The sequence below is a fragment of the Engraulis encrasicolus genome, chromosome 22 (genome assembly GCF_034702125.1).
Source record: "Engraulis encrasicolus isolate BLACKSEA-1 chromosome 22, IST_EnEncr_1.0, whole genome shotgun sequence".
NCBI classification, from domain to species: Eukaryota; Metazoa; Chordata; class Actinopteri; order Clupeiformes; family Engraulidae; genus Engraulis; species Engraulis encrasicolus.
In genome coordinates this window covers 43419988-43438365 of record NC_085878.1, presented here as the reverse complement: position 1 = coordinate 43438365, position 18378 = coordinate 43419988, and the positions used below count along the sequence as shown (strand labels likewise).

The following is an 18378-nucleotide window of genomic DNA, read 5'->3' as shown; positions in this document are numbered from 1 at the left end:
TTCCACGCTTGAAATGGAAGGACTGGGATGGACACAGGATTCCACTCGTTGTCTTTTTATTGACTTTCAGTGGTTTTGTCGTAGACACAAGAGGTGAAAAACCTTCCAACAAATAAACACAAAAATAAAAATAATTAAACAAAGTGCATTGGTCTCAGTCAATTTTTAAACACAACATGAATGCACATTTTACCCAACGTCAATGGCAAATAGGCAACAAAAGGTAAGTATCAGGTAAGTATTTTTGAACCATTTTGAGCTACAAATTTAACCATTCTACAAGGTAAGTGCATGTAAACCATCAAAGGGTAAGTATGTTAACCGTTTTAATCATTTTACAACGAGGAAGTAAAATTAGGCATTTCTGACAAATTGGTAATCAACCAGGTTGAGATGTTACCGAACAAGCATCCAACCGGAAGAAGTTGCATAATCTAACAGAAATACTGAGTGATCAGTTTACTTTCAGCCATGAGCGATTTGAAGACTGTAGGCTATGCGTTACAAACTGCATGTTTTTCTGCACATCAATAACGAAGGAAACAAAATGAGAATACGTCTAACGTCATTAGGCGTGACACATGTCCGCGACATGAGACAAACAATTTACCCACGGACGGCAGTGATTACTCTTTACATCAAACACAGTTAATGAAACAAACATTGTCATGCTTCACTGTGTAGATACATTTACAGATAAAACAGTGTCCATAGCTCACCGGTAGCCTCTGTAGTCCTTATTCCCCATGTGGTGTGAAGGTTCTTTCATTAACTTTATTTTGCGCACACTTTCACTGCGGTCAGTCTTTGCTGCAACCACTCCTGCTGCTATTTTGCCACTGACTAGAACGCCAACTCCGCGTGTCTTTTGTTCAGACAGACAGCTAATTACGGGCAATCAGTGCAGTAATGGAATTCACCTGTTCAGTGAGGAAGCGCACCACGCATCTCAGCGCAGCAACGAATGGAGCAGGCACCTGTCAATCAAGCGAGCCCGACCCCAGGCACCGCTCGACGCAACACGTGTGTGTGTGTGTGTGTGTGTGTGTGTGTGTGTGTGTGTGTGTGTGTGTGTGTGTGTGTGTGTGTGTGTGTGTGTGTGTGCATGTGTGTGTGTGCCTATGCGTGTGTGTGTGTGTGTGTGTGTGTGTGTGTGTGTGTGTGTGTGTGTGTGTGTGTGTGTGAGCGCACCTGTATGTGTCTGGGACTTTTGCAGCCAGTGGCCTGTGTGTGTGTGTGTATGTGCGTGTGTTTTTTACACGTCATCAACAACCATTGTACAAGCTTTCATTCTGTGAGAGTTTGACTGTGTGTTTGTACAGTATTTACATGCCTACATCATATGTGCAGTGTTGACGTTGATCAGTAGCTCCCTTTAAGCTCTGTGCCATGCGCACTCGCACGCATACAGTGAGAGGCGCATCCAATCATTGGCACCCGTAGAGAGAGAGAGAGACAGAGACACACAGAGACACACACAGAGACACAGAGAGAGACACAGAGCGTGAGCGTGTGTGCTGGGCCCTCGGGCTCCATATTGCCTTTCATTGCATGTCATCTGCTGCCAGAGCACTTAGACAGCCAGCCAACAGCACTGCCTCTACTGCAGCACTGCTGCCTATGATGGGCACTGGAGCATCTCACACACTAACACACACATAGGCATAGACACGTAGACACACACGCATACACACACACACACACACACAGGTGCGCTTACACACACACACACACACACACACACACACACACACACACACACACACACACACACACACGCATAGGCACACACACACATGCATACACACACACACACACACACACACACACACACACACACACACACACACACACACACACACACACACACACACACACGCATAGGCACACACACACACACACACACACACACACACACACACATGCATACACACACACACACACACAAGCGTGCATGGATACACACACACTGCTCAGAGGTTAAACTTTTTTGACTGCCTGTCTGGACACAGTTGGAGGTGCTGCCTTACCCCTGTGCTTGCTGTGGCTGAAATGATGTGTCCTGAGAGGCCTTTCATGTTGTGTTGATCTGTGTGTGTGTGTGCGCGTGTGCGCGTGTGTGTGTGTGTGTGTGTGTGTGTGTGTGTGTGTGTGTGTGTGTGTGTGTGTGTGTGTGTGTGTTGCACACACACATGTTTGTGGATGTGTGTGTGGGCATGGGGCTAGAAGGCTGTCTCTTGTAAAACCTTTTGTTGTTTTATGTGTGTTTTATATGCATCATGCATATTCGGTACAACAAACTTCGTAGTTGTGATCCTGCGCTATATAAATACATGGTGTATTGTATTGAATTTTATTGTATAAAACAGGATGGTTTGTCTGTCTGTGTTAGAGATGCTCCAATCGATTGACTGCTGATCATGATTGGCCGATATTGCCAAAAAATAGCTCGATCAGCAAGCACCGAGCAAAAATCTGATCGAGAGACACATACAACTTTTTTTGTTTTGCCTTAACACATGGGACACATAGGCTATAAAGCACATAGTTGCGCATAGTGGAAACCCAGCACCAAAAGAACAACTCCAGCTCCCATTGTCATTGTGACACAGCACTCCACAGCACACAAGTGCACACTGCACACAATGAAAGTGCATTTATGCCTCACCCGTGCCAGGAGGCAGCCCCCAATGGAGCCCTAAAGGTGTGTGGCGGGACGGTACCATGCACAGGAGAACACTGGTTAATTACTCCCCCGACCAACCTGGCGGGTCAGGAGTCGAACCAGACTGACGCCCTAACCGCTTACCCATGACTGCCCAGGGTGTGCGTGTGTATGGATGCACGTGTGCGTATGTGTGTGCGCGCGCGCGTGAGTGCGTATGTGTGTGTGCGTGCGTGAGTGCGTTCATTGGTGTGACTGTGGATGGGTGAGCAGGGATTGTGTTAAAAAGGTTGGCTTCGATTTGCTGCTGCTGACACTGTCTGATTGGAAAGGTGTCTTGCTCAGTCTGGAAGTCTGGAGCACACACACACACGCGCACGTGCGCACACACACACACACACACACACACACGCGGGCACACACACACACAGAATGTCCCGAGTGTGTCATCCCCGGTGCTGACAGCCAAGCCCTTATCAGCGAAGCCGTAAATAATCCCATCTCTCTCTCACTCTCTCTCCCTCTCTCTCTCTCTCTCTCTCTCTCTCTCTCTCTCTCTCTCTCTCTCTCTATCTATCTATCTCTCTTTCCTCGCTGTCTTTCCCTCTCCTTCTACCTCTCTCTCGCATGGTCACACTTTCCATCCCTCGTTCCCACTTTGTCACTCCTTTTTCCATCCTTCCGTCCTCTTCTGTTTTTTTTCTACGCGCCTCCTGCCGTTCTCACCATGTCGTCTTCATCTGCCTCTCTCAGTGCCGTACTTGCCTGCTCTTATTTGGCTTTACCCATCACATTCTCTCAACCATATTCTACCATGTAGAACTGTCTGTCTGTCTGTCTGCCTGCCTGTTTGTCTGTCTGTCTGTTTCCATTACAACCTGCCTGTCTGTATGCATCCATTTTACTATCTCTCTCTCTCTCTCTCTCTCTCTCTCTCTCTCTCTCTCTCTCTCTCTCTCTCTCTCTCTCTCTCTCTCTCTGTCTCTCTCTCTCTCTCTCTGTCTGTCTCTCTCTCTCTCTCTCTCTCTATCTCGAGGGCTCTGTCCATCTCTCCATCTCTCCATTTTTCTCTCACCCTCTCTTCTGCTTTGCTCTTTCTCTGCCCCTCTGCCCCTGTCACTCACCCGCTATCACTCTCCTTCTCCCTCCCTGTCCCCTCTTGCTCCAATGATGGACAGATCCCGAGAGCGTAAACGCACACACACACGCACACGCATACACACACACAGGTCAACAATGCACACTTACTTGTGTGATTTTATACACGTGCACTGCCTACTACTGCACATGCCCAGAGGCAAGCAAACAAATAGACACACACGCACATAAACACGCACACATGCACACAAACACACAACCACACACGCACACACAAACACAGCCACATACAAACACACAGCCACACACACACGCACGCACGCACAAAGACACACACACACAGCCACACACACATGCTGTATATTAACTGCACTATACCAGTGAAATATCACTGCCCCTAAAGTCATATAATGCGTTTGTGTGCTGCATCCAGATGTGAGTTTGGAACTCCAGAGAGATGTCACTCAGGGCAAGGGCAGATGAGGTCATGCTCATACACACACACACACACACACACAAACGCACACACACACAATACACTGTTCACCACCGTCACACAATACACGCATACGGTACATACATGCGTGCTAGGGTGCATCAGATGCCCCCTATGAAAAGATATTGCCTTGGCCCTATAGTAAAAATGTTCTACACCCAGTAAAAACACACTGTGTAAAATATTTTGAAATTTAGATGAAGTCTACCGGGGCCACCAGCCCCATGAAAATACAAAATAATGGTGATAGTCAGAATCTTGGAATAGAAATGGACATTTTGCTGCATAGAGCTACCCAATAAAAAACATATTGTCTCAGCTCTGTGATAAAAATGTTCTATGCACAGTAAAATCACTCTGTGTAAAATATGTTGAAATTTAGATGAATTCTACTGGGTCCACCAGGCCCATGAAAATACAAAATAATGGTGATGGTGATGGGCAACCTGGATTCCAAAGCTGAAGTCCAGTGCCACATATTCCAAATGACATACCTAGTTTTACCTTTCCAGTTAGGGCAATTGGACAGGTAAAACCAGGTAATTTGAAATCTGTGGCACTGGATTGTAGCTTTTGAATCTAGGTTTGCCATTGTCTTAAAACAGAGGTGGAAAAACCGTGTGACACATTTGCCCCATTTGCCCCAGCCAATATAATAAACCAGCTGAGCCTAATTACCACTTAAGCCAGGTTGATGAGGTAATTAGTGAGATCACCTGTATTGGGAGCACAAACAGAAGGAATATCTAAGCAGGTTGTGTATTCAGTCTATCCACTTACACAGACTTCAGTCTCAGGACAGACTGATGGTCAAACTGCTATATTTAGGCAAATTTGCTCTTTTGCAACACAATATCAATTCCTTGCTGCCTTGGACCACTGCTAGTATCAAGCAAGAGATCTGCAAAGCTGCATGACTATTTGTGTGTTTCACCTGTGGGCCTACAATTCATGGAGGAACATCTGTACTAAAGCTGTGAATGTTCCTTGGAATGCCTAGGCTACAAAGCAGTCAATACAACTGTATTGAAGAGTGCCATTACTTCTTTATCCCATCGCCTGTGGTAGTATTTCACTTTACTCCATCAGATGAGTATCATAACTTACCTGAGAGGCCCTTGGCAATGGACTCTGGACCTGGTGATACCCATGACATACCTAGAAGCCACTTAAGTACAGGTTTTGGGAAGCCACTCTTTCCAACATCACATACAGTTGTATTGTATGTACTCTATTGAACTACTGCAGGGATTTCTTAAAAAAACACAGGTCATTCCAAGGAGCATTCACAGCTTTAGTACAAATGCTCCACCAGATATTAAGAGATACCTGTACAATCCTGTAGGCCCACAGGTGAAGCACACAAAAGTCATACAACTTCGCAATCTCTTGCTTGATACTGGCAGTGGGTCAGCTGGTTCATTATATTGGCTATATTTGGAATATGTGGCACTGGACTTTGGAATCTAGGTTGCCCATCACTATCACCATTGTTTTGTATTTTCATGGGCCTGGTGGACCCAGTAGAATTAATCTAAATTTCAACACATTTTCCACAGAGTGATTTTACTGTGCATAGAACATTTTTTTTATCACACAGCTGAGGCAATATGTTTTTATTGGGTAGCTTTATGCAGCAAAATGTCCATTTCTATTCAGGGCTGGACTGGGCGATAAATAGGGCCCGGGCACTTTTGGATTTAAGGGGGCCCCCTCATTATTATTAGTGCCGGAGAACTGACTCACCGGTGGGCCCCGCACCCTCATGGGCCCCTATTTTCAGTAATGTAAAAAAAAAAATGGGGGCCCACGAGGGTGCAGGGCCCACCGGGAAATGCCCGCTATGCCAGATGACCAGCCCAGCCCTGTTTCTAGCCAAGATTTTGACTATCACCATTATTTTCTATTTTCATGGGGCTGGTGGTCCCGGTAGACTTCATCCAAATTCCAAAATATTTTACACGGTGTGATTTTACTGTGCATAGAACATTTTTATCACAGAGCTGAGACAATATGTTTTTTATTGGGTAGCTTTATGCAGCAAAATGTCCATTTCTATTCCAAGATTCTGACTATCACCATTATTTTGTATTTTCATGGGGCTGGTGGCCCCGGTAGACTTCATCCAAATTTCAAAATATTTTACACAGTGTGTTTTTACTGGGTGTAGAACATTTTTACTATAGGGCCAAGGCAATATCTTTTCATAGGGGGCAACTGATGCACCCTAATGCATGCACAGCTCACCACCGACACATATTCATACATGCATGCATGCATAAGCAAACCCCCCCCCCCATTTCTTCACACAAGCACAGACCACCACTATTACACACACCACTATCCCTCCTACGCACCTCACCTGCACACTGTGTGGCAGCTGCCTGTCAGAATAACACACGCATGCACACAAACACACACACACACACACACACACACACACACACACACACACACACACACACACACACACACACACACACACACACACACACACACACACACACACACACCACACCACACCACATCCGTCACATTAGATCACATCAGGTCACATCAGATCACATCACACCTCTGCACATCTCATTTCTCTCCCACTCCCATATGATTCCCATGTCTTCTTTCTGCTCCCCTGGTTCCAAGTCTGTTTCTTATTTTACCTTGCCTCCTCATTGTGTTTGGATTTACCTCCCTTCCACTGTTTTCACACTTTTTTAATGTATCAACTGTCAACCTTTTCATGTCTCCTCTCTCTTGTTTTTATTATTTTTTGTATCTCCTATACTTCTTTTTGCTTTCACACCTGTCTTTTTCAGTTCTTCCCTACTCTCCTTTCATGTATTTTTTCTTCTTTCTTCTTTTCTCTTCTCTCCTCTCTTCTCATCTCTCCTCTACCTTCCACCTCCCTCCTCCACCCTCCAGGCTCTGCTCCATGGGGCCTCTGCGCCTGTCAGCCAGCCTCTCCCCGGCTCCCGTAGCCCTTTAGCGGGCGAGTCTGGAGGGCTGGGAGTGGGGGGTGTGGAGTCGGGCGTGGGAGTGGGGATGGGGGTAACTGTTCCTCATGATTGGATAACCGCTCCCCAGCCGGCCAGACGGCCGCGGACCGCTCAGCTCAACTCAGCTACCTGCAGAGCGTGCCAAACACCTCCTGTACACCCCACCTCACAAACACTTACAGTGTATACTTACACACAGGCCTACACACACATAGACAAGGATGCAGTTGTGCACACGGTACAGACAAGGGCACGCACGAACACACACACACAGACGCATACAGACGCACACACAGACACAGCTAAACATACACACCCAAAAATAGGCATACACACTGTACACACACAAACATGGCATATCTACCCACACACACACACCTCCACAAACAGACAGGGGAGAGGACAGCAGTAGCAGCAGTAGCAGCAGGAGGAGGGGAGTGCCTCACTAGTTCTGAAAAGTAGAGCAGAGCTGCATCCATGCTGTGCTGAGAGCCGGAGGACAGATGAGGTGAGTAGAAGAGACTGAGAGAAAGAGAGAAAAGGAGTACAGAGAAGAATGGAAGAGGAGAGGAGAAGATGGGAAGAACGAAAGGAGGAAAAAGCAATAAGAAAAAGCAAGTGAGGAGTTAGAGGTGGAGGAGAGGATAGGAAAATAGGGGTGCAGAGAGGAGAAGAGAGGAGTAGTGCAGTGCACGCAGAGAAGAGAACAGGAGGGAGACAGGAGCAGAAGAGAGCCGTGAAGAGGGGGAGGACGGTGAGAAGAGGAGTGAAGAAAGGAGGAGAACAGGATGAGGGAGAAGAAAGTGGAGGAGAGGGATTAATAGAGCAGAAAAGGGGATGGAAGAGAAGACAGGCGAGGAGAAGAGAGGAGGAAAGGAGAGTAGAGGAGCGGTATGAAGAGAGGAGAAGGGAAGACAGGAGGAGAAAAGTGGATGAGAGACTGAAAGCAAGTGAAAAGGGGAGAGGAGGGATACAGGCAGGGTCAGTTGTGTTGAGTTGAGGAGAGGAGTGGAGTGGAGTGGAGTGAAGAGAGGAGAAGAGTAGGGAGAGGATGAGAAAAGGAGAATAGAAACAGAAGAAGTAAAGTGGTGGAGAGAAGGGAATGAGAAGAGAGAGGAGAGGAGAGGAGTGATGCAGGCTGGGCCGTGATGAGTCCTGCTGAGTGTCTAAGTGGTTGTGTGGCTTCTGCGGGGTGTTGTTCTCCAGCTGCTTCTCATTGCTGCTGCTCTCACTCCCGAAAAACAATTTCCCAGAAAACCCCCATAACCCAAAAGAGACACAGAGACAGACAGAGAGAGAGAGAGAGGCAAACAAACATGCCTGGGACACACCGAGCAACTGCAACACACACAGAGCACAGCGTGTGTTAGGGACTGGGCTAATGTGTGTGTGTGTGTGTGTTTGTTATTGGTTGATAATGGGACGTTCTTGTTTATTATCTGTTGTCTTTGATTGTATGATTTCCTGCATTATGTAGTGTTTGAGTGTGTGAGCCTAATCTCTCTCTCTCTCTCTCTCTCTCTCTCTCTCTTTCTCTCTCTCTCTCTCTCTCTCTCTCTCTCTCTCTCTCTCTCTCTCTCTCTCTCTCTCTCTCAGGTAACCACTGACCTGAGGCAGAAGTGTACTGACTCCCACACGGGCACCTCAGCCTCCGCCCCTCTCGCTGCTGGCATCATCGCCCTCGCTCTGGAGGCTAAGTGAGTACAGCTCGTGTGCATCTCAAACCATACGCACACTCACACAGACAGCGAGTGTGTGCATTTCTAACTCTCAAGACACACACTGTGTACAGTATATATTTCAACCGCCCACACACATCAGGTGATTCTCTCAGTCTACAGAGTTTCATTTAACTGGTCAGTTGGAGTCGACTTTATAGGGCACAGGTATTTGCCTCTGAATCCCTTGCAGATAGTCTACAGTTCAAAATAGCCTTTTTTGAATAGCAAGACCACCAGGCTTATGTTTGACTTAGTATTTTGTTCATTCAATTACTTCTAAAGTTTAGAGTTTTCCTTTTTGTTCAGATTCGTCTTTTGCATGTTTTATGACGTGTATGAAGAGACATCAGTAATATAACTGAAGGACATCTTCTATTTGCAGTCATAATATAACTAGGCCTAGGCATTTGAAGTAGGACTTGGCGCAACTCGTGCAGTATATGAGTCATATTGATGTATTCAAAAAGAAAATGAAATATGGATCAAACAAACTCTATGAACAAAAATCTATGAACAGATATCAAAGCCTAGTTTTTCCATGCAAAAAGCCAACGTGTCCTGTGTGAAAAGAGTTTTACACGGGCGCGCACACAGACACTCTCTCACATTCTCTCTCTCTCTCACACACACACACACACACACACACACACACACACACACACACACACACACACACACACACACACACACACACACACACACACACACACACACACACACACACACACACACACACACACACACACACACACACACACACTTCTATATCACTATCCATCTCAGTTTTTCTTGGCTAGTGTGTAGAAGAATCCTGTCTGTGTCCCTCATATTCTGCGCTTTTGATGGACGGCCTATCCAGGTGCCTGTAAAGATTATGGTATTTTTTTATTTTCCCTCCATTAAAGTCCCTATAAAACAGCAGCAGATAATGGCGGGCCTGTGGGAATTCAACACTGACACTTGCGAAGACAATCTGGAGTTCTGTTTCCTTCTTGGATTTTTATGTGCTGGTTGTTATGGAGAGTTGGAGAGAAACTGGAAGACAGAAGCAGTGTGTGCGTGTGTGAGTGCGTGCGTGCATGCGTGTATGTGTGTATGTTTGTGCGTGCGTGCCTGCCCATGTACCCGCATGTGTGTAAGCGTGTGAGCACTTCTGGAGAAAAGTGTCTGGAGGACACAAAAGACGAAGGGCCTCACCAATTTCTGTCCAGCGAGGGGCCATCTTCTCCAGATGATGCAACTACAAGACAAAGTTTGAGGTGGCTGCAGCAGGAGGAAGTCTTGAAAAGAGCCTTACTTTTCCACTGAGTCCTGCCAGGGCTCAGCCGATATGTCCAAGATACGCTCAGTAAACAAGCCAGAGATGTTTGACTTACTATATTTTTCCCCCTCTCGTCTCACACCCAACTTGTGTGTGAGTTTCCATCCACACTTTTTGTTTGTTTTCTCCCAAATGTCTGTATCGCTCTTTTCCTGGTATCACCAGGTCCTTGTTAAAGGAACTCAGCTGTGATGTTAACAGGTCATGGAGGAATGGTAAGAGTCAGTACAGTGGGTGGAATCAATACTTTCCAATCTCTTCTGAGATCCGTCCCACAACTAAACATGAAAGAATAGTTAACATTGGTCCAGCGCAGGGAATCAGGGGCGTAGCAGCACATTTTTGGTCCCTATGTACAATCGGCTCCAATGGACCCCCCCCAGCCATATATGTCTTTATAAATCAGACTGTGTGTGAGCCCCCTATATACAGTACCTGGTGACTCAGTCACACCTTACGCCCCTGAACGACACCCCTGCAGGGTATCAACACCTTGCAATCTCACTTGAGATCTACTCATAGTATATATCCCAGAGCTAAACCAGGAGGAATATTGGGTAGTTGGTACAGGTGACTGTAATGAACACTGTTGCAATCTCTCTTTAGATCTTTTTGTATGTCCCGAAACTGAACATGGAGGAGTAGTTAGTGTTGGTACAGCAGGTTGGGATCAACATCTTGCAATCTCTGTGATGATCTGATCTCTATGTCCCATAAGTAGCTAAACATTACGGTTAGTCCTTCTGCCGGGAAAAATTACTTCATGCTGTGGATATACTGTGAAGTCCCGAGCATGAAAACCAACCTTAAGCCAATAGGACTCAGGTGATCGCTCTCCTTTCATACTGTGTACTGTATGCAGTCACGCTAGCTCAGTCACACACACACACACACACACACACACACACACACACACACACACACACACACACACACACACACACACACACACACACACACACACACACACACACACACACACACACACACACAGGCGGTTGTATATGCCATTGTTATTTGAGCTATGTATGCCTACTTAAGAAAATTAATACACATACACGCGCACACACACACGCACACACACAAACACACACACACACACACACACACACACACACACACACACACACACACACACACACACACACACACACACACACACACACACACACACACACACACACCAGTCCAGAGAGAGACTTGGCCCCCCATCAGCTTTTGTGCGGGTGGAGGGGTTGAGTTGCAAAGCATCCCTCAGCCATCTCAGCTAAATTAAAACAAACAGTGAAGTCGGTCTGTCTGGCACCGGCATAGGCCAGCTCAGTGTGTGCCTGCCTGACTTTATAGTAATGGACCCCCTTCTCCCTCCTCCTCCTCCTCCTCCTCTTCCTTCCTTCTTCCTCCTCCTCCCTTCTTTCTTGTCTCGGGGGAAATATCTGGTGTGTGGATGCCAGCGGAGCACTTAACATGTGGTACCGTGCTCCCGTTCCCAATAAAACTGCTACTTTAAACCCAATTTGGGCAGAAGTGGAGGCGACGGTCATGTCATTCGGTCTGCCCCCCCTCACGTGCCCCATGGGGGCCGGTGGTGCGGGGGAGTGGGATAAACTCGTCAAAAACAGCCATTTTTGTACTACACTGCATTTCACACACAGAGTTTGGCTGCTGTTGGGCTCCCTCTGGCCCACTGTTGAAAATGTAGTCTGCTCTATTGGTCTGGTTTTGACTAAGGCTAGGAGCAGGGTCAGTGGTGGATCTGTTCAACAGTGGATCTGTTCAGCGGTGTGTCTGTTCAGCGGTGTGTCTGTTCAGCGGTGTAACTGTTCATTGGTGTGTCCTGACTGCTGGCCTTCAGTGTCTGGTCAGGCATAGAAGCATTTATCTGTGAACACATGCTTGACAACCACCCAGCTCATGTGGAGTTTGGGCGGGCGTGAGGGAGTCACTTTGTGTGTGTGTGTGTGTGTGTCTGTCTGTCTGTCTGTCTGTCTGTCTGTCTGTCTCACTCCCTCCCTCTGTCTGTCTGTCTGTCTGTCTGTCTGACTCATTCCATCCCTCTCTCTGTCTGTCTGTCTGTCTATCTGTCCGTCCGTCTGACTCCCTCCCTCTCTGTCTCTGTCTGTCTGTCTGTCTGTCTGTCTGTCTGTCTGTCTGTCTCACTCTCTCCGTCTGTCTGTCTGTCTGTCTGACTGCCTCCCTCCCTCCCTCCCTGTCTCTGTCTGTCTATCTGTCTGTCTGTCTGACTCACTACCTCCCTGTCTGTCTGTCTGTCTGTCTGTCTGTCTGTCTGTCTGTCTGTCTGTCTCACTCCCTCCCTCTGTCTGTCTGTCTGTCTGTCTGTCTGACTCATTCCATCCCTCTCTCTGTCTGTCTGTCTGTCTGTCCGTCTATCTGTCCGTCTGACTCCCTCCCTCCCTGTCTCTGTCTGTCTGTCTGACTGACTCACTCCCTGTCTGTGTCTGGCTGACTGTCTGTCTGTCTGCCTCACTCCTTGTCTCTGTCTGGCTGTCTGTCTGTCTGTCTCTCTGTCTGTCTGTCTGTCTGTTAGAGAGAGAGAGTCTATGTCTGTATACTGTACCCTATGTGTGTGTCTTTGTCTTTTTGTCTGACTGCGAGCTATCATGCGCTGGGGTTGCAAGTGAACCAAGAGAGGCTTTGTTTCAGGGCCAGGCCCCGGAGGTGAAGCCTCAGCTGGTCTCGCTTAACCAGCGGCAAAACCACAGTCCGCCACTGGAGCGCCGACCGAGCCCAGGAAATCAGGCAGGGGGAGACAAAAGGGGTCAGCTGTCCCAGGCCTAGGAAAAGGGGGGGCGGGGGCGCAGAATTGGGTCTTCATTATATTGTTTGCAAGGAAAGGGGACCTTTCAGAAGACTTTGTCCCCGGCCCTCCAAAACCTGTCGGCGGCCCTGGCTAGGTCAAACACAGACTCCAGTCTTCTGGGGAGGGTGGGGACACAAGCCACATGCAATAATGCTGGTTTTCACTGACTTTGACACATGCTGCGCCCACAGCGTGTCTCTCGATAGAAGAAGCCTTCCGTTCGCTGTGTGTGCGTGTATGTGTGCGCGTGTGTGTGCGCGGTGTGTGTGGGTGTTTTCGATGTAGTTATGAAATTGTTGAGATGTCCTCGGTTGTTAGGAAGCCATGTCTCTTGCCTCGCCTCGTGTCACGTCCAGCTGTGGTTTTGGGGTTTGCGAGGCTGAAGTGTTGAATTTAAGCATTCTTGAGAGGGGCTTTGTTCGGTTCCTCACCCCCACAAGTCGTTTGGCATGGGTGCTGTAGACTCTGATGGCTCGGCCTTGCTGTCTCCCTGCTGTTTTAACCTCTGCCTGTTATGACAGACTGCAGTTCAGAGATCCAGTGTTCAGCACTGAATATTTGATTCAGATCTTCAGATGCTTACGCATTCTCTCTCTGACACACACACACACACACACACACACACACACACACACACACACACACACACACACACACACACACACACACACACACACACACACACACACACACACACACACACACACACACACACTCTGACACACACACACACACACACACACACACACACACACACACACACACACACTCTCTGACACACACACACACACACACACACACACACACACACACACACACACACACACACACACACTCTCTGTCTCTGTCTCACGTGGTGGTTTTTCATCTACTTCTTGCTTTCCGGCACTGAGCACATTATTCCTTTTTATGAAGAGCTTGTCCCATTCATTTTAGTGGGGTCCATGTGGTGGTGGTGTTCCAACAGTGTTGGACTGCGAGTCTGTGTCTCTCTCTCTCTCTCTCTCTCTCTCTCTCTCTCTCTCTCTCTCTCTCTCTCTCTCTCCCTCTCATACATACACACACACACACCCCATACACGCTCACGTACAGTACTACCAAAGAAAGTTTCAGGGTTGAGACGGAGGCAATGTCCTTGGAGAAACCACATTTATATGCATTAATCAGATTCCCCTAACTAGGAAAAGTGTGAAATGGAGCCTCTGACCACATTAATTACCAAGGAAGCATACGGTATCCACGAGATTGGACCCAAGGCACATTTGCTGAATGGTTTTATCAAAAAGTAAATATATATTTTAGTGTGAATCATTCTGAATTCAGGACTGGCCTTTTCGTTTATTATCATCTGACTATGTTTCCAAGTCCTATTTATTTCTCCTTGTGTCAGATTTATTTGTTGAGTTACACTCATTTTGTTTCACTTAAAAGCTTTCCATTTTGCTGTTTCTTTTATGAATGCAGACTTTCCGTCTCGAGCCTTTTCTCAGTTTTTTTGTGTTGTATTTTGCTTGCTTCTCCCACATTAATTTAGTTTCTCCCCTTATTGCTATTCTCCTCACACCCTGGCTTTACATGGCTGTTTTTATGGTCCTTTTTTTCGAGATAGCTCTAACCCTGCAATTATCGACGCTGTTCTTTTCATACAGTTTTCTACGCGGTCCCCCCATTTTATCTCATTAGGTGCGCGTGTATCATTTTCCTAATGTAGAAAATGAGACGGAATGTAAATTAAACTCCCCGTGGATTTATTCCTTTGTGGATAACCCATTCTCGCTCTCTAAGTGGAATGAAAAATATTGCCTTGGTAATGAGCCTCTTTGCCCCCCAAATGGGTGTTAATCTTGCTCTCTTCTCTCTCTCTCTCTCTCTCTCTCTCTCTCTCTCTCTCTCTCTCTCTCTCTCTCTCTCTCTCTCTCTCTCTCCCCTTGTAGTAAAAACCTGACATGGAGAGATATGCAGCATCTGGTGGTGCGGACGTCTCGCCCCGCCCACCTGGCGACGGACGACTGGAAGACCAATGGCGTGGGCCGTAAAGGTATGGGCACGCATCAATGAGCAGCCATCCTTCCTCTCTGACTTACGACACGGTCATTCTATCAGCCCAACGCACGTCAGGTTCACTTAATTCCTCAACTCCACCACAGACACGCAAACGTGTGCACCCGCTCTCACACAAGCACACACACCACACCTCTACACTGCCTGGTCATCCCATCAGCTCAATTTGTGTCAGACTGACTAATTCCTAATCTCCAGCTTGGACACCTACACGCACACACGCAGGCATGCACATACACTCTCACAGTCACAGCCTGCTCATCCTACTGGCTGAACTCGTATCAAACAAACTAATTCCTCACCCCAGCCCAGACACGTGCACACACACACATTGCACATTGACAGACACACTCTGTAGACATTCAATCATGTAGACATTGAAAACACACATGCTCACGCACTCGCACACAGACCATCACACACACATTCTATCTGCTGAACTTGTGTCAAACCAACCAATTTTTCCACCCTAGACACACACGCACACACACAAAAACACACATTGCCAGACAAACTCTGGCACTCACACATGTAGACACTCAAAACACACACATACGCACACACGCACGCACACACAGACACACAGAGACTTACACACACACACACACACACACACACACACACACACACACACACACACACACACACACACACACACACACACACACACACACACACACACACACACACACACACACACACTGACTGGCACACACACACACACTGACTGACACACACACACAGGCACTCACACATGTCGACAGTCTAAACAACAAACCCAGCCTGACCGACCGCACATCAGCAGCTCTGCTTTAATTCCCTGCTCCAAGTGAGGCTCTCTCCTCTGTGTCCACGCAGCTTAGAGCTGGTCGATACCAACAGCATACATCAAGCCCCTCGCAAAACACAGCTGCCACCAGTACTATGGATCAGGTGTGGGTGTTTGCGCGTGCAGCCGTGCACTTACATGTGTGTTTGCCTGTGTGAGTCCACTCTCTTGTGTGCACATGTACACATCGGAGTGTCCCATCCTGTAATGATGCTGCTGAACAGAGAGGCGTGCTGACACTAAGAGTCTGTTGATCAGCCCGGCTCTGTCTGCAGCCTGCCTCTGGTAAAGGGCGGCCGCTAAACGGTGCAGACAGCCCTGATTAAAGCACTCAGGCCCCCACGTCTCATGCGCTTCCAGTCATGTAGCCCGCTAAAGGTTGCTGCTTTAATATAAAGCTCTTTCTGGTCACTTAAGACGCACAACCAAGGCAGCGATGTCAGAATAACATCTGGGCTGTTTTAACATGGCTATTTAGAGACTGATGGGTTATTAATTGGTGTCTGGTGTGATTATGATGGGCCAGGATATACGGTAATTAATCCCAAGGGGCGTTTCAACTCACCGGTGGGACAGAAATGGAAGACATTTACAATTGAAGTTGCCAACGATGTCTAATGGAATAGAGATTATAATCTTGAATCTTATAATCACAAGAATCTTAAAAAAGTGGTTCTGCTCCAGTCGGGGCTGGAAGGTCTCATCTGACATTTACTAATAGATAGTCATAATAACATTTTGATTCCAGGAAGAGAATTATTTTCTGCTTTCTACCCCGTTAGGTGTTGAAACACCTTGCACCCTTAAAGGTTAGCATAATCCATTCTGGAGTAGTGCACAAATCGAATGTCATTTCATATTTCTTTTGTGTGTTTGTGTGCAGTGAGCCACTCCTATGGTTACGGTCTCTTGGACGCCGGGGCCATGGTTACCATGGCGCAGACCTGGACCAACGTGGGGCCCCAGAGGAAGTGCGTCATCTCCATGATGAGCGAGCCCAAGTAAGTAACTCCTCCTTCCCCTCCCCTTCCTTTATTACATCACTTCCTGTCCATCACTGCTCACCTGCCACAGCTCAGGTTCCATTGTCGATGTAGGTCAGTTCAGGTGCAATACCCCTCTAGAAGTCATTGCAAAAAGCTGTAAAATAAACATATTAAACAGGACTTTCTCCTACATAATTTCAGTCAAAAAGGCTCGTAGCTCTTTGAGTGCCATGGACTTGAAGACGCGTCTTTTCAGAATGTATGGCACAGTGCCAAAGACTTGATATCAAGTCAATTGTGTTTTTTTTATGGGGGGGTGGGGCCTAACACGTTGATCTGGTATGTTTGTTGTTCACATGGACAAAGAACTCAATATTTTATGGCTCTTGAAAAAACACTCAAATGTTCCAAAATGCCTGGCAACCCCCCAGTCTGAGTTTTTGAGTTAAGTGTTATTATGAAGTACAACAGTTGAAGTCCGAACAAAAAGAGATGGAACAAATTTTAAATGACTATATTTACTGAAATGGAGCCTATTTTTTGTAAACTCATGTCAGGTTGAGGCTTTTGTATCTGAACTTTCCATATAGTATTATCGACAGCCAGTTTAGTGATTAGGGAGTTGGTCTTTCAAACAGAGGGATGCTGGTTTGAATCCCAGTAGGAAGGAGGCATGTCCCCATACCTTAAGCCATGGCTGAAGTGCCCTTAAGCAAGGCGCCCAACCTCACACTGCTCCAGGGACTGTAACCAATATCTTGTTATAGCTGTGAGTTCCTTTGGATGAAAAGCGTCAGCTAAGTGTAATGTAATGTAATGTAATGTGTTGCAGAATCCTATTTTGTATCCTCTCATTTTCTGCAACAATGTGTTTCTCTGGCACAACTCCAGTTGTCCCATTAGTTCCAGTTCGGTGCCACATTTTTCACATCACCTGGTAATTTCTGCTGCGGCTCTGCTTTTGTCCTCATGACAGGTAGCTAATTTGCCGGAAGAAATCGTCTGTTATGTATTTTGCTGGTTGTTTTGTAGCCTCTGAAGCGAAGATGGCCCATGACCGTTTCAGGTATAATGATGGGTTATCTTGCGTGTGTCTGTGTTGTTGCCTGTAATATGAGCTGAATTGACCTTAAGTGAGGGTGAAATGGAGGGGAATTGACCATTGATATTCTGTTACACCTCCTCAACTAGAGCGCTTATGGCCAGCCATTTAACGCAAAGGCACCTTGTAAGTCCATTACTCAGAGACTGGGCCTAACCCGCAACCATCATGCCACTGTATGCTACTGGTTGCATAGACATGCTATAGTATACTAGTCTACAATTATTGAGGTCACTATTCCCTTTCACAGACCTCGTTCATCATTGCCTTAAACACCCTATC

At 47.0% G+C, this 18378-nt stretch overlaps 1 protein-coding gene across 4 annotated transcripts in view; it reads left to right on the top strand.

Moving 5' to 3' along the window:
• furina (furin (paired basic amino acid cleaving enzyme) a) overlaps positions 1 to 18378 on the top strand; it is a 202464-nt gene that overhangs the window by 158683 nt on the left and 25403 nt on the right. For all 4 annotated transcript variants that reach the window (XM_063189201.1, XM_063189203.1, XM_063189202.1 and 1 more), the window contains exons 10-12: positions 8852 to 8952; positions 15053 to 15156; positions 16892 to 17009. In XM_063189201.1, the coding sequence (XP_063045271.1) occupies positions 8852 to 8952; positions 15053 to 15156; positions 16892 to 17009 (323 nt within the window). The remainder of the gene's footprint in view (positions 1 to 8851; positions 8953 to 15052; positions 15157 to 16891; positions 17010 to 18378) is intronic.